This window comes from Somniosus microcephalus, chromosome 6, assembly GCF_052327205.1.
Source record: "Somniosus microcephalus isolate GS21.2 chromosome 6, FLI_Smic_1.0, whole genome shotgun sequence".
In the NCBI taxonomy this organism is placed as follows: domain Eukaryota; kingdom Metazoa; phylum Chordata; class Chondrichthyes; order Squaliformes; family Somniosidae; genus Somniosus; species Somniosus microcephalus.
The window spans coordinates 67,387,448-67,405,353 of NC_140992.1; the positions used below are offsets into that span (position 1 = coordinate 67,387,448).

The 17,906-nt window shown below is 43.0% G+C and overlaps 1 protein-coding gene across 2 annotated transcripts in view; it reads left to right on the top strand.

The window, feature by feature from the left end:
* Positions 1 to 1,964: 1,964 nt before the first annotated feature.
* lekr1 (Leucine-, glutamate- and lysine-rich protein 1) overlaps positions 1,965 to 17,906 on the top strand; it is a 310,901-nt gene continuing 294,959 nt past the window's right edge. Inside the window, exons 1-2 of one of the 2 annotated variants that reach the window (XM_085990355.1) lie at positions 1,965 to 2,168; positions 5,212 to 5,320. In XM_085990355.1, coding sequence (XP_085846481.1) covers positions 2,044 to 2,168; positions 5,212 to 5,320 — 234 coding nt within the window. In that variant the 5' untranslated portion in view covers positions 1,965 to 2,043. Of the gene's footprint in view, positions 2,272 to 5,211; positions 5,321 to 17,906 lie in introns of both variants that reach the window. The other variant, XM_085990356.1, reaches the window with a different exon arrangement.

A 17,906-nucleotide genomic window follows, 5' to 3' on the forward strand; every position in this document is an offset into this window, starting at 1 on the left:
GTCTGCATCCCTTGGAGTGGAGATGGGGGCTGTAACAGGGGAACAACCAGGCTGAGACAGAGCAACAGCACAAACTCCTCCACCCCACCCCAGTTTCAGTTGCCAATGCCAGTTGGATGCTTTCCTGGAGGTTTGATCACATGATCTCCCAACTCCAACTGCCCCACCCAGTCAAACACTTCATCCCCCATCTCCAATATTTTTATAATTAATATATGAAATTGTTCAAAGAAAACACCCATATGATTTTTCTTTTTAGTTGCTTGCATCAATGTCCAGATTAATCTTTAATTCCTGAAGAATCCAGGACAAGCCTGGAAGGTTGCTCGAATTCTTTGAGGACGTAACAAACAGGGTGGATAAAGGGGAACCAGTGGATGTGGTGTATTTGGACTTCCAAAAGGCATTTGACAAGGTGCCACACAAAAGATTACTGCACAAGATAAAAAATCACGGGATTGGGGGTAATATACTGGCATGGGTGGAAGATTGGCTATCTAACAGAAAACAGAGAGTTGGGATAAATGGTTGGCAATCAGTAACTAGTGGTGTTCCGCAGGGGTCAGTGCTGGGACCCCAACTCTTTACAATCTATATTAACGATTTGGAGGAAGGGACCAAGTGCAACATATCCAAGTTTGCCGACGATACAAAGATGGGAGGGAAAGCAGTGAGTGAGGAGGACATAAAAAACCTGCAAAAGGACATAGACAGGCTAAGTGAGTGGGCAGAAATTTGGCAGATGGAATATAATGTTGGAAAGTGTGAGGTTATGCACTTTGGCAGAAAAAATCAAAGAGCAAGTTATTATCTAAATGGAGAGAAACTGCAAAGTGTTACAGTACAAAGGGATCTGGGCGTCTTGGTGCATGAAACACAGAAGGTTAGTATGCAGGTACAGCAGGTGATCAGGAAGGCCAATGGAATCTTGGCTTTTATTGCAAGGGGGATGGAGTATAAAAGCAGGGGAGTCTTGCTTCAGTTATACAGGGTACTGGTGAGGCCACACCTGGAATACTGCGTACAGTTTTGGTTTCCATATTTAAGAAAAGATATACTTGCTCTCGAGGCACTTCAGAGAAGGTTCACTCGGTTGATTCTGGAGATGAGGGGGTTGACTTATGAGGAAAGGTTGAGTAGGTTGGGCCTCTATTCATTGGAATTCAGAAGAATGAGAGGTGATCTCATCGAAACATACAAGATTGTGAGGGGGCTTGATCGGGCGGATGCGGTGAGGATGTTTCCACTGATGGGTGAGACTAGAACTAGGGGGCATAATCTTAGAATAAGGGGCTGCCCTTTCAAAACTGAGATGAGGAGAAACTTCTTCACTCAGAGGGTAGTAAATCTATGGAATTTGCTACCTCAGAGAGCTGTGGAAGCTGTGACATTAAATAAATTTAAAACGGAGAGACAGTTTCCTAGCTGATAAGGGAATTAGGGGTTATGGGGAGCAGGCAGGGAAGTGGACGTGAGTCTAGGTTCGGATCAGCCATGATCCTATTGAATGGCGGAGCAGGCCCGAGGGGCCGTATGGCCTACTCCTGCTCCTACTTCTTATGTTCCTCCTGGTGGCTAATGCATCGGACAGGCCCTCTCCTTTTCGTGCTGTTTTTAGAGTTACTGGCTTTGTGCTATTGAATGCATACACTCTGGTTACTAATAAAATCCTGAATTCCAATATAAGAAATGTAAATTATTCAGTTCCCTTTAAACAGTGGCCTTGATCATATACCTTTAATCGGGACCTCTTTCGGTTGCACGTCGTTTCTTGAGGTGTCAATTTTATTGGGTGTCAGCTTTTCAGAGTTTTGCAGGTTGCCATGTATTGTGACTTTTTTTTTACTGCCAGCATAGTACTGTGGTTATTAAATAAAGCCTTAAAGCAGTTGGAGATAAGAAGGCAGAAGGGTTTCTCGCCCAATAGAGGCTCACAGTGCAATCTCGAGTTAAGAAGAATGATTGACAGACGAGCCCTCGCGCCCCACGTACGTACGTCCCCGGTGAAAACCTGACGTCCGCACCTCCCGCTGCGTGGTTTCCATGGTTCTCCCAAACAGGTTGAGCTGTTTCCGGGTGGACAACGGCTGCTTCCTTTCACCACGAGTAACAACTGAATGTTGTATCCGAGCTCCAGCACCGGGAATCCACTTCGCCTCTACTTTTCAGTGCGTTTGCTTAAAAAGTTATTTTTTTAACCCCAGGTGCGCTAAGTTAAGAGAGTGCGTGGAGTGCCCAAGAATGCGGCTGGCTGGAGGTTGCGCACTTGTTGTAAGTTGAGAGACTCTCCAGGCGGCTCCAGACAGGTCCTGTTAATAAGAGCCAAGCTGCAGGCGTTCAATTAATGGCTAGCGAGGTCCGTTGGTTATTCATGCTTTTAAAAAATATATAAATTAGTCTATTTTTGAGTTCTGTTTCCGATACAGACAGCACTACCCCACAACCTTACATGTCTCATTCCGGGAAAATGGGGAGAGGGATTCTAATCACGGTGATCTGTAGGTTGATCATTTTCACTAGCTACAGTGCTTTGGTACAGATGGGTGGCAAAAAAGCCACAAGATGGAATGACCCTCATAAGAAGTGATTCCCTGGTCTGTAATAAGTGAATATTAACATTCAGTGACCATTTTTTTAGTTTCCACTCTCTTGAATAGAACATCGTCTGAAGATGGTTTAAAACACTTTTTTACTTGGTTATTATATTACATTAATCTTCAGATACCTTGCCAACTGTAGCAACCTTGCGTCATTGTGCCCTGGAGTGCAAGTGACTGAATAATCTTGGCTTCACATATAATTTTGATGTAAATTGTGGTAATATATACTGAGCTGTCATGCTATTAATCTGGCTATTGATAATATATTAACAGTATTCTATGATACCATTACAGCCATTACATTGTATAGAGTTTATATACTGACATGATTAACATAACATCTACTGTTCACTAGCTGACAAAATAAAATGTACTCTAGTTTGTAACAGTTGTGATTTTCTTAATGATTTCTGGGATGATCTCTCAGTAATTTTGGCTTCAGTCTGATTTCTCATTGATTTTTCAAAAATCTCAAGAGTCAGCTCTTGCAACAGTTCATCATTGCCTTCCTGCTTCTTGCAAGCAATTACTACCTTTTTGTTGCATTTCTCATAGCAACTCACTGTGAAACACTTTCAGTATTTCTCTCAGTGATTCTTTGGTCTTGTTTACATGAAGCTCATTATGTTACTTTCTTTTCCTAAATTTAAATCTAGTTCAATCGAACAAATAAGAAATGGCATGTTTATAAATTGCCAGTCTCTTGTTGATTAGTTTTGTGGCAGAAATATATTTGTTGACATATTTTATGAAGTTCCAAGATTTGAAGATTCCCCAGCACCTAAAGTGAGCAAAATGCCAGAAAGAGTCATGGCTGTTCTCTGTAATAAATAAAATTTGTCAATACATTTTCAGGATTTGTCAATAACATGTAAACTCAGTCACTTTTGTTGATAAACTTTCAAAGATTAATTTAACAAGTAGATCAGGGAATTTGTTAAAAAATGTAAATAGATTTTTAATCTTGTTCTTAAGCTGCCGGTTAATGTGCCAGTAGATCGCCTAGTTCAGTGATCTCGCCATATATTCTTAGCGTTGTCAACAAATGTGTCTAATGTCTTGTCATTTGTCTCTAAGCTGTTAAAGTCTGAGGTACACTGCAATCTTCAATTTTGGTGACTGATTTCTTGCAGGAATTTGATATGAGGCTGGAATATTTCACAGGGATGTGCCATGATACTGTTGTTTCTCACTACTGTAGAAGAATTTTGTAACTTTTTTCCAATTCACAACTGTACATAAACATTAATTTGCTGCTATTCTCGAGCAACATTGCTGTCAAGCTTAAGGCGACACACATGACTTGCTTTTAAATTGCAATTTATTTTATGGTTTACATATTTTAGTTATATATACGTGCCTGTGTGGCTCAGTTGGTATCACTCTCGCCTCTGAGTCAGATGGTTGCGGGTTCAAGCACAAAATTCTAGGCTGACACTCCAGTGCAGTACTGAGAGAGTGCTCCACTGTCGGAGGAAGAAGAGCAGGGGAGTTATTCCCAGGTCCTGGCCAATATTTATCTTTCAATCAACATCACTTAAAAAAACCAGATTATCTGTATCAAAGCCATAGAAATGTACAGCACAGAAGGGGGCCATTCAGCCCATCGTGCCTGTGCTGACTCTTTGAAAGAGCAGTTGTGCTTAGTCGCACATCCCTGCATTTTGTCCGTAACCTTGTAAGTTGCTCATCCTCAAGTACCTGTCCAACTCCCTTTTAAAATTATTTATGGAATCAGCTTCCACCACCTTTTCAGGTAGAGCGTTCCAGATCCCAACAACTCTGAGTGGAAATATTTTTCTTCTTCTCCCCTCTAGATGTTTTTTCATTGATTTTGAATCTATGACTTCTAGTTATCTCTAAACCTAGACCTTTAAAATCTAGTATTTTTTCCCTATTTACTCTATCAAAACCTCTCATCATCTTGAAAACCTCTATTCGGTCACCTCTTAACCTTCTCTGTTCCCAGGAGAACAGTCCTAACTTTTCCATCCTCTCCTCACAACTGAAGTCCCTCATTCCTGGTAACATCCTGGTAAACGAGCTCTGTACCCTTTCAAATGCCCAGAATTGTCCAAAATACTCCAGCTGAGGCCTAACCAGTGATTTATAAAGTTCTAGCATGATCTCTCTACTTTTATATTCTATTCCTCTATTTATAAAACCAAGTAACCCATATACTTTTTTGACCACCTCATCAACTTGCCCTGCCACCTTTAAGGATTTGTGTACATGGACACCAAGGTCTCTCTGCTCATCTACACTTTTCAAAAACATGCCATTTATAGTATACTGTCTTTCCATATTAGTCCTCCCCAAAGTGCATCACTTCACACTTCTCCACATTGAACTCCATTTGCCATGCCATGCCATTTCACCATCCTGTCTATGTCAGCCTGAAGCCTATTACTATCCTCATCATGATGTACTACTCTGGTCATTATCACATTGTTGTTTGTGGGAGCTTGCTGTGTGCAAATTGACTGCCTCTTTCCTACATTACAACAGTGACTACACATCAAAAAGTACTTTATTGGCTGTAAAGCGCTTTGGGATGTCCAGAGGTCATGAAAGGTGCTATATAAATGCAAGTCTTTCTTTATTGCCGTAGGTACAGCACCAGTTTTATGGTTATGTTGGACAGTTTTGTGCTACAGCCTAAACAGATGACCATGGAACGCCATATCCCAGTTCACCCTTTACCTGAAGAGATCCAACAGGTAAACAGACAATTTTCATATATATGACAGAAAAGGCCTGTAAATTCTATGAAAATATTTTACCTCTTTATTCATACCTACTTGTTGTTATCTGTATCAGATAAATGTATTTATCATTATATTTCTTGGGATACATCAAATGTCTAACTGGCCCTCACTGGGTTTAGGATAATCGGTGCATGTGAATGAAATATTTTCACAGTTAAGCCTGGGACTTTTGATAGCAGGGATGTGTTTCTAGTTTTAGTGCAGGAATTTATGTTTCAGTAGCCATTCCTATTTCATACTTTATCTGCCTTAAATAAATATGAATGGTGCTGAATTGATTTATATAATTATAAAATGCTACCAAGGTAAATATTTATACTGATCTTTTGTTGCTATATTTCATGCTCAGAAGCTGACAATCAAAAGCACCCTATGAGTAGACATTTTGTTTAGAATCCTCTCTTCAGTTATCATCATCATGAATTTCTCTAGTGACATTACAAATGAAGCTGGAGAGTAGTCAGCTCTCTGAATTCTTGATGCCACTAGAGAAAAGCATCTAGCAAGATAACAGGGGGCTGATGTGGCACTTCAGTAGAATAGACTTCCCCTTTAACAACTTCAGATACTATAGCAATTAGAATACAATTTTGTGAGCAACAGATGAAGGCATAATTGTTTGCTGCTGTTAACTTTTTATTATTGTGATTAAGAATCATACTTGCTTTTACATTAAGAAAACATAATCTCACTTTCATTTTGCACACAATCATTTATGACCTCTGCATTTTGAATGTTTTGTAGAGATGGTGTTATCATTTTGTTAAAAAGTGAAAGCAATACAGCATAGTGCCCACATCCTGAAAACAACTGGCTATTCAGCTTGTGGGATTGATTGATTCACATATTGTATGAACATTCTCACTGCTCAGTGTAGCCAGGTTTTTCAGGAACTGAACGTACAGAACAAAACCTACAAATATGGTCTACACCAGATACCCCCAGTGTAGTGTATGTACCTTTAAGACAGAACTACTTTTACAGCTCCTGTATACTGTAGTACCGGCAGTGACCACACCTGTATATAAGCCTTGCGCATGCCTCTGTACCCCCAGTCTTGAGACTACCCTACTCCAGTAAATACCTGTTTATTGTTAAGTTACAGCATCCGTGTGGTTATTGAAAAACATCATACTCTCAGAATCACGGATCTAACAGTGGCGACGAGTGTCGATTTGAATCTACCTGCAACTCTGCATTTCCCTTCGAGGATTCGCTCCGGGAGGGCGGTGTAAGAAAGTCGAGGCCAGGAACACGGGCGTCGACCACAAGCAACCGCCCAGTCGTCCGGCAGAGAGTGAACATCGCAGGGGAGGCTGTGGAGAGCCGGGCTTGGTTCCCCAGCCACGACGATCAGCAAGAGACTGACGACAGGTCCAGCGCAGACCCTTCCCGGACAGCGGCGGCTGGAGCCGACCGACGGCGGAGAGAAAGCCGAGCAGCGTCGACGGGGTAAGACAGAGGGTGAAGCGCACAGGGCGCAGCCGGGGGTTGAAAACCGAGCGGCGTCGAGAGAAAAAACAAACAAACCGGAGAGAGAGAGGGTAAAGCAACAGCCGGGTTCAGGACCGAGCGGCGTTGAGAAAAAAAAAGAACGCGCAGAGCACAGCCAGGGCTCAGGGCTGAACAGTGTCCGCGGGGAGAAGAAGGGAGAGCGCGGGAGACGCCATTGAGCCGCGGAGAAGAAGGAAGAGCGCGGGAGACGACATTTTTAGATGCCGCAGCGGAGAAGAAGGGCGAGCGCGGGAAGGAAGGAAAGCGTGGGAGACGCCATTTTGTGCCAGCGGAGAAGAAGGGGAAGCGCGGGAGACGCCATTTTTGACAGTAAATCACACCCAGGGATGCCGAAGAGTGGTAGTATCTCTACGTTCGACAAATGAAGTCGAAGATTGGGCAACATATGTGGAACGTATTGAGGTGTACTGCAGGGCGAATGAAGTGCCAGATGCTAGGAAAGCACTGGTTTTGTTAAATTCCATGGGTGTAAAAACTTATGGGTTACTGCGAAATCTAATAACCCCAGAGAAGCCGGTGAACAAGAATTTCGAAAGCATAGTAGAAATCCTACAGGACCACTTAAACCCCACACCGCTGCTGATAGCAGAACGATTTAAGTTCCATAAAAGGAACCAACACAAAGACGAAAGCAATGCTGAGTACCTAACGGAACTGCGCAAGCTATCGAAACACTGCCAGTTTGGAGCGGGACTAGCAGATACGTTAAGGGACAAGTTTGTGTGTGGGCTACAAACTGAAGGAATCCAGAAACGGCTTCTATCAGAAAAGGATCTTATGCTGGACAAGGCTTTCAGTATGGCAGTATCACACGAAGCAGCCACAAGGGGCGCTGCAGAGATACAACAGAGACCGCAAGAATATGGCACCAATGAAATGTCCTATGGAACAGGGAAGTGCTATCGCTGCGGCAGAACAACACATGACCAGAAGGATTGTTGGTTCAAGGACCAAGTGTGCAGACAGTGTGGGAAAGCAGGACACATAGCAAGAGTCTGCAGGTCTGGGAAGAAAACCAACAGTAAGAAATCTCCACATGAGAAGTACAAAAAGGTACACCAGGTGATGGACAGTGGTTCAGACGAACAGAAAAGTGACACAGACTCCAGAAACAAGGAGCTGGGTTGTCTGGAACTACATAAGGTAACCAAAATGGAGGATCACCAGACTATCTGGGTTACACTCAAGATAGATGGAGTCCAAGTGAAAATGGAATTGGACACAGGATCAGCCCTAACAGTCCTAACAGTCATAAACCAAAGGGACTACAAGCGGCTATTTTCACATATACCCTTGAAAGCTACAGAAAAAGTCTACCCCAAAGGAAAAATAAGGGTGAAAGTGATATATAAAGGCCAGGAAATACCTAAAATGGATATATATGTATTGCCAGATGGAGGACCACCACTGCTAGGATGTGAATGGATCCGGAAGATACAATTAGATTGGCATTCCATACAGGCACTGAAGGTTGAGGCCAAAAAGGATGACGACGTCACACCTGGACGACTGTCAAAAATGCTAACTGACGCAAAAGAAGTGTTCCAGGAGGGACTCGGAACACTAAAAGGCATAACAGCAACGATTAAAATAGAGGAAAATGCAAGCCCAAAGTTTCTGAAGGCCAGACCAGTGCCTTATGCGATCAGACCAGCTGTCGAAGCAGAGCTGGAAGCGTTGGAACGTTCAGGAGTACTGTCCAAAGTGGACTGGAGCGAGTGGGCTACACCCATCGTTCCTGTAATGAAGAGGTCGTTGAGTAATATGCCTGGGGAACCAAAGAAGGTCCGCATCCGTGGGGATTTTAAGGTGACGGTGAACCCAGTCCTTCACACGGTACAATATCCGCTTCCACGAATTGAGGATATTTTCGCCTCGCTATCTTGATGTAAACGCTTCACCAAAATTGATCTAGCCCAGGCGTACTTGCAAATGGAGGTAGAAGAAGCTTCGAAACAATACCTTACGATTAACACTCATAAAGGTCTCTATCAATACAACCGGCTGGTGTTCGGGGTAGCCTCGGCTCCGGCTATCTGGCAAAGGGCAATGGATCAAGTCCTGCAAGGGATTCCAGGGACCCAGTGTTATTTGGACGACATCCTGGTCACGGGCGAAAATGACAGTGATCACCTCGCCAACTTGGAGAAGGTGCTCACCAGATTAAAGGAGTATGGGCTACGAGCTAATCGCCACAAGTGCGAGTTTTTCCAGAAACAGATCTCGTATTGTGGCCACGTCATCGATGAAGAGGGGTTACATAAGTCCCCTGAAAAGATTGAGGCAGTAGCCAAGGCTCCAGCACCGGAAAATGTGTCACAACTGAGGTCGTTCCTCGGGCTGGTAAACTACTACCACAAGTTCTTACCAAATTTGTCCACGGTATTACACCCACTGAACACCCTACTGCAAACAGGGGTACCATGGAAGTGGAATGATGAACGTAGACGAGCTTTCCAGAAGTGTAAAGAATTGATCACATCAAAAGAGGTGTTGCCCATTTCAACCCAGCACTACCAATTCGTTTGGCATGTGATGCATCACCCTATGGCATTGGAGTGGTGTCGCACAAATTCCCAGACGGGTTGGAGAGGCCAGTAGCCTTTGCGTCTCGGTCACTAACCTCAGCCGAGCGCAACTACACCCAGATTGACAGGGAGGCCCTCAGCCTAGTATGGGGAGTAAAAAAATTCAACCACTATCTGCATGGGCAGAAGTTCACCTTGCTGACTGACCACCAACCACTTGTCTCCATCTTTAATCCTAAGAAGGGCGTTCCAGTGATGACTGCACAACGGTTACAAAGATGGTCCCTGTTTCTAGGGGCGAATCAATATGAAATAGAATATAAAGGCACGAAACAGCATGGGAACGCTGATGGGCTATCGCGCCTGCCACTGCCTACTGTGGAGGAAGCACCAGCAGTGGACCCTATCGAGATATTTTATTCGTCAATAATTGAACGATTGCCAGTAACGAACGCGGATATAGAGAAGGAGACCCGCAATGATCCGACGCTGTCTCGGGTATATGATTTGACGGTGAGGGGATGGCCAACACATGGCGACTCTCTGTTGCCAGCATTCTCATCCAGAAGAGAACAGCTGTCAGTATGCCAGGGGACAATGATGTGTGGATCCAGAGTGGTGATTCCACCCAAGTTAAGGGAGAGAGTGCTAAATCAGCTACATGAAGGTCATCTGGGGGGAGTGAAAATGAAAAGCCTTGCTAGGGCTTATGTGTGGTGGCCGGGATTCGATCAACAAATCGAAGACCTAACCAAGAGCTGCTCAGGATGCCAGAAGGTCCAAAATGCACCACCACATGCCCCTCTACACCCATGGGAGTGGCCCTCCTCTCCATGGCAACGGGTGCATATTGATTTCGCTGGTCAATTCATGGACTCAATGTTCTTAATAGCAGTGGATGCTCATTCGAAGTGGCCTGAGGTGATAAAAATGTCCTCAACCACTACAGAGAAAACGATTGCAGTCCTACGGACCATATTTGCCAGAGCAGATTTGCTCTGATAATGGACCACAGTTTGTGTCCGAAGAGTTTCGAAAATTTATGAGAAGGAATGGGGTAAGGCATTACACACCCGCCCCGTATCATCCAGCCAGAAATGGATTGGCTGAGAGGTTCGTACAAACCTTTAAGAAGGCGATAAAGGCCATGTACGACGATGAAATTCCACTACAGCATAAGGTGGACAATTTCTTATTAGCCTACCGAAACGCGACACATGCAGTTACCAACCAGACCCCGGCCATGATGTTTTTTAACCGAAGGTTGAGATCTCGTCTGGACTTGCTCAGACCAAATGTGCGAAGAAATGTTGAGGACAAACAATTCCAGCGCTTCAATGTAGGACAACCAGTCTTGGCCCGTGACTATCGAACAGAGAAATGGCAACCCGGAACGATATGCACAAGGCAGGGGCCATTAATGTACACAGTGGATGTCGGGGAGAACATTGTGAGACGCCACGTCGATCAGATCTTAGCGTCACAGGAACGAGTCAACCCCATGTCTCGAGTACCTCGGTATGAACCCGACATACCGGTAGCATCTACCTCAGAACCAGTAGCAGTGGAACCCGATAAAAAGGGGCCAGAACCGCCTCTGCACCAAGAACAAGAACCTCAGGAAAGGCGCTATCCCGAAAGGGTCAGGAAGCCGCCCCAAAGACTGAATCTATAAATGGACTATTGTTGTTTAATATACATGTTAAAGTGTTAATTGTTATTTGAATATTAGGGGTACTACTAATCTAAAAGGGGAGGAATTGTAGTGTATGTACCTTTTAAGAGAGAACTACTTTTACAGCTGCTGTATACTGTAGTACCGGCAGTGACCACACCTGTATATAAGCCTTGCGCATGCCTCTGTACCCCCAGTCTTGAGACTACCCTCCTCCAGTAAATACCTGTTTATTGTTAAGTTACAGCATCCGTGTGGTTATTGAAAAACATCATACTCTCAGAAACACGGATCTAACACCCAGTATAGGCCAACTCGGCTTATTTAAATCATTCAAAGTTTTAAATAGTGCAAAACTTTTTTCTCCCATTCTTATAAACAAATAAGGATAATTATTTTATTTAATCAAATTATTATACGAAGAGATAAAAATGAGCATCTTTATGGATTGCCTCTCTGGGACTATTGAATAACAATTGCTAGATATGACTGTTCTTAAGGCTATTGCTCTAAGTCCCAGCATGAGCTTGCCCAACTTATGTTGTCTCTAGTAATTAATGCAACTGAAATGGCATAAAAGTGAGTCAATAGTATATATGAATCTCAACTTGATTTCAGGCTTGTGAAAACAAGCTCTGGATTGTGCCCCACATTTAAAGTGTTTTTGCTCCGCCTTTTGTAAATAAAAAGGAAGTCTTGATCCTAGTTGTTATGCCAACCAACACTGGCCTAATACTGACCAGTATTTAACATTTAAAAAAGCATATAATTGAAAGTAAGTTGCCATCTTAAAATCCTAATTACAGATAAAAAAATTCATATAACAAGCTATATAAGTGTGCTAGACAAAAAGACAAAACTGTCTGATTTCAGGAGTTACAGTCTCTCTACTTTTGTTCATGACCGCAGGCACTCCTTTGTAGATCCAAATGCACTGAAACATCTACCCATCTCTCTGTTGCAGAGCTCCTGCTTTTTACGTCCCATACAGCATTAGCTTCAATTCCAGTTTAGGCCTCATATAGCAGATAGCACTTCTTGCTTCTACACATTCTAAAGCAGCTTTCATTTTGTGATGTGTACCTAAAATAAAGACAGCTAACCTGCTAGAAAGAGATGGGGCTAATTATAGCCTAGAAATTACTGTTGGTGATATTAGTGGATGCATGTACAATGCATTCGTATGTCCACTATTTTAGTGTCAACATTAACCCTTTTATAATAAATGGGTTAGCATATGTTAAAACAATGGTCCGAAGTGTATCATACAATGCATTAATATTCCATGAGTTTATAGGCTTACATTAGTGCAACTTACTGGACGGCATTCTACCATCCATAGTATGGATCAAAGAGGCCCATGAAGACACAATGCTTGAACACTTCTGTGTCAGAAAGATGTTAGCTTATTAATGAATCCTTTCAGCTCTCACTAAGAAAAATAACAAATGAGAGCTTGATGACTACAGAAAAGTTTAAATTTACCTGTGGCAGAACAGTTTGAATTTCCAGTTAGTTTGAATGGAGGAGACCCAAACTAAGCTAAATGGAATATCTGGATTTTGCCCGCCCTTCTCATCCCTGTGCACACTATAATGCGCAGAACAAATGGAAGTTGGGGAATAATAATGGGTTCCTTTTATCAAGTCTTGTTAATGGTTTCCCTCAGGATAATTTTTCTTGTAAATGGTATCATAATCTCTCTGTCTTCAGTGTAAAAGAAAGAAGAAAGAACTTGCATTTATATAGTGCCTTACGTGACCTCAGAACATCCCATAGCGCATCACAGCCAATGTAGTACTTTTTGAAGAGTAGTCAATCATGTAATGTAGCGAAATGCGGTGGCGAATTTACACACAGCAATGTGCCACAAAACAGCATTGAGATAAATGGCCAGATAATCTGTGTTAGTGATGTTGGTTAGGGGACAAATATTGGCCAGGACATTAGAAGAACTCCCCTGCCCTTCCTAGAATAGTGCTATGGGCTCTTTTACATCCACCTGAGGAGGCAGATGGAGCCTTGGTTTAATATCTCATCTGAAAGACGTCACCTCCGACAGTGCAGCACTCCCTCAGTACTGTACTGAAGTGTCAGTGCTGTCTTCTTGCTAGATTATTGCCACTCTCAGTTTGCTGTTTTGTATCTATTGATATAACCTAATTCTTATTTGGTGCACATGCAACACCACAATGCCTTTCTTAAAAATAACCAGAAAAAATACATAGTTATCTGAAAACAGTATTTGTGAGTTAAATGAATATTTCTCAAACTACCATACTTCCAGGCTACAACATGTGAATGAATTCTGACCATTTCTCTCACACACACACACACCTTTATTAATTACCTTCATCACAGGAGGCTGACAGAAAATGAATAGGCTGGACAGTCATGTTTCCTGGATACCAGCTTTTAATGATTGCACTTGATGTTCTGTTTATTCTATGAGGCATTGCTAAGTTTTTAAGAGCTTTGAAAATGGAGGGGTGGGGGGGGGGGAGGGGAGGTGGTGGTAATTTTCCAAATACGTGCAAATCACAAAAAGAGATGTAATCTGAAAAAATTGAGTAATTAAAACAGGAAGCTTCCCTGGCACCATCGAGCACTCGTGCAAAATATAAATTCCTTTAATGTTTCTGTGGGATTTTTAAAATTGTGATGTGACTCATGACCATTAAAGAGAAGTTGCAAGAGTGGACAAGTCGTACATAATCTAGAAGTTATATGTGTATGAGTCACCTCATGATCCTAGCTACTGAGCACCTTCACAAAACACTCATTCTTTGATGTCCTGAAGTATCATAAGTATTCAAAGCTGTCATAAAACTTATGTACAACTTTCTTTCAGATAAAAAATTTAATTTGATTGTTTTCAGGATTAAATTTTATTCTGCATGATGTCATATAAAGATACAATTTTATCAACTTCTCCTCTAAGTCTGTAGGGATCTGTTCAAGAAGTATATTATAATAATAAAGGATGTGTTTTATATAATTTCTCTGAGCGAGCAGTAAACTATGTATATTTTATTAGAAGTTGTGGTACATCCGGTAGTGTTATTGTCAGGCGCATAAAATAAGTCAAATTGGAACTCTGCGTTAATCTGAGGTTTGAGATCTAGCCTTTTAATACCAAGAAAAGTATATCTGTAATTTTTGTTGCTTTTTTCCCATCTGCAATACAGTTTTCTTTAAGGTATTTAACAGTTTGCAACAATTGAGAAGGCAGAGCGGATACTGCAGTGTTAACTAGCAGATTTGTATATTTGGAATAGAAGTAAAAACAATTTTGGCTAGAAATACAGTATTGCAGTTGTGAAAGATTGGTTGGTTGCTTCTAGACAGCAGTTTTTGGAGCCAGTATGTACAATATCTAAGCTTGTTTGTTCAGAAAGAAAAGAAGTGACAGCTTGTGAGAACATAGTGTTCTTTTCATCATCAGCTTAGTTTAAGTTGTCCCTTTGTACTTGATTTTTATTCACAGATTTTTATTCAAGAATAAAATCTCTTGACGTTCCCATTCTCTAATACTAAATTCTGTAATTTCAGAAAAATAACCTTTTGGAGGATGTAAGGCAAAATCTATCTAGATGTAGTAGGACTATGTTTCTGGCAAGGTTGCATTTGTAATTTGGTCTGGAAGGTTGATGCATTCTGCATTTAGAGATACTAGCATATCAATTCTCAAATGGAAGTGGATTAGATCAATGTTGCAACACCTTGGAACACCAATGAAAACACATTATGGCAGCGTGGGATACAGTTTCAATTTCCCACACTGCTGATTTCCCAATCTCATTCATGCTGCTGTAGGGAGGCACTAAGCAGAGACCAGATGTGAGCATCGCAAGAATTGTCCCGATATCCCTGAATTCACGTTAGTTAGTAGTTGGCATTGCTGAGGGATTGAGAGTGAGTTATATGCTTCCCTTCTTGGAGGTAGGTGCTGTGTGATCTAGGGAGGAAAATAGAGAGATTTTATACTCTCTCAAAAATTACATAGGGACAGGAGTAGGCTATTCAGCCCCTTGAGCCTGTTCTGCTATTCAATGAGATCATGGCTGATCTGTATCCTAACTCCATTTATCTGCCTTGGCTCCATATTCCTTGATATCTTTAGCTTTTTTTATTCATTCACCGGATGTGGGCGTCGCTGGCAAGGCCACATTTATTGCCCATCCCTAATTGCCCTGGAGAAGGTGGTGGTGAGCCGCCTTCTTGAACCGTTGCAGTCCGTGTTGTGAAAGTACTCCCACAGTGCCGTCAAGGAGGGAGTTCCAGGATTTTGATCCAACAACAATGAAGGAACGGCGATATATTTCCAATCAGGATGCTGTGTGACTTGGAGGGGAACTTGGAGGTGATGGTGTTCCCACGTGCCTCCTGCTCTTGTCCTTCTAGGCAGGTTTGGGAGGTGCTGTCGAAGAAGCCTTGGCGAGTTGCTGCAATGCATCTTGTAGATGGTACACACTGCAGCCATGGTGCAACGGTGATGGAGGGAGTGAATGTTTAAGGTGGTAGATGGGGTGCCAATCAAACGGGTTGCTTTGTCCTGGATGGTGTCAAGCTTTGTGAGTGTTGTTGAAGCTGCACTCATCCAGGCAATTAGGAGAGTATTCCATCACACTCCTGACTTGTGCACTGTGGATGGTGGAAAGGCTTTGGGGAGTCAGGAGGTGAGTCACTTGCTGCAGAATACCCAGCCTCTGACCTGTTCTTGTAACCACAGTAGTTATGTGGCTGATCCAGTTAAGTTTCTGGTCAATGGTGACACCACCCCCCCCCCCCCCCCCCCCCCCAGGATGATGATGGTAATGCCACTGAATGTCACGGGGTGGTGGTTAGATTCTCTCTTGTTGGAGATAGTCAATGCCTGGCACTTGTGTGATGTGAATGTTACTTGCCACTTATCAGCCCAAGTCTGAATGCCATCTAGGTCTTACTGCATGTGAGCATGGACTGCTTCATTATTTGAGGAGTTGCAAATGGAATTGAACATTGTGCAATCATCAGCGAGCATCCCCACTTCTGACCTTATGATGGAGGGAAGGTCATTGATGAAGCAGCTGAAGATAGTTGGGCCTAGGACACTGTCCTGAGGAACTCCTGTAGCGATGTCCTGGGGCTGAGATGATTGGCCTCCAACAACCACAACCATCATCTTTTGTGCTAGGTATGACTCCAGCCAGTGGAGAGTTTCCCCCCTGATTCCCATTGACTTCAATTTTACTATTGCTCCTTGATGCCACACTCGGTCAAATGCTACCTTGATGTCTCACCTCCCTACTCACCTGGACCAAGGCTGCAATGAGGGCTGGAGCTGAGTGGTCCTGGCAGAACCCAAACTCAACATCAGTGAGCAGGTTATTGGTGAATAAGTGCCGCTTGATAGCACTGTCGGCGACACCTTCCATCACTTTGCTGATGATTGAGAGTAGACTGATGGGGTGGTAATTGGCCGGGCTGGATTTGTCCTGCTTTTTGTGGACAGGACATGCCTGGGCAATTTTCCACATTGTCTGGTAGATGCCAATGTTGTAGCTGTACTGGAACAGCTTGGCTAGAGGCGCAGTTAGTTCTGGAACACAAGCCTTCCGCATGACAGCTGTCGGGGCCCATAGGCTATGCTGTATCTGGTGCTCTCAGACATTTCTTGATATTCCGTGCAGTGAATTGAATTGACTGAAGACTAGTGCGAAAATAATAGGGTAATAATAGTGGGGGATTTCAACTTCCCCAATATAAATTGGGATAGTCAGAGTGTGAAAGGCTTAGAGGGTGCAGAATTCTTAAAGTGCAACCAGGAGAGCTTTTTGAGCCAGCATGTAGAAAGTCCTACAAGAGAGGGGACGGTACTGGACCTAATTCTAGGGAATGTAGCTGGGCAAGTCATAGAAGTGTCAGTAGGAGAGCACTTTGGTTACAGTGACCATAACTCAGTGAGATTTAAGGTAGTCATGGAAAAGGACAAAGACGGCCCGGAAATAAGGGTTCTAAATTGGGGGAAGGCCGATTTTAATATGATAAGGCAGGATCTGGCCAAAGTGGACTGGGAGCAGCTACTTATAGGAAAATCCACATTAAAGCAGTGGGAGACTTTCAGAAGGGAAATAGAGAGAGTACAACGCCAACATGTTCCCGTAAAGGTCAAGGGTGGGACCAACAAGCAAAGGGAACCTTGGATGACAAGGGATATACAAAAATGCATTAGGGAAAAAAAGGGGGGCTTTTGGCAGTTACAAAAGACTAAAGACGGAGGAAGCCCTAGAGGAGTATAAAAAGTGCAGGGGCATACTTAAAAAAGAAATTAGGAGAGCGAGGAGGGGCCATGAAATAACACTGGCGAGCAAAATAAAGGAAAATCCTAAGATGTTTTATAAGTATATTAAGGGCAAGAGGATAACCAGGGAAAGGGTAGGGCCCATTAGGGACCAAAGTGGCAATCTGTGTGTAGAGCCAGATGATGTAGGCGGGGTTTTAAATGAATTTTTTGCATCTGTGTTCACTATGGAGAAAGACGATGTAGACATAGAAATCGGGCAAGGGGACTGTGATATACTTGAACATATTAGCATCGAGAGGGAGGAGGTACTAGCGGTTTTAGCAGGCCAAAAAGTGGATAAATCCCCAGGCCCGGACGAGATGTATCCCAGGCTGCTGTGTGAGGCAAAGGAGGAGATTGCAGGGGCTCTGACACAAATTTTCAGAACCTCTCTGGCCACAGGGGATGTACCAGAGGACTGGAGAACAGCTAACGTAGTACCATTATTCAAGAAGGGTAGCAGGGATAAACCAGGGAATTACAGGCCAGTGAGCC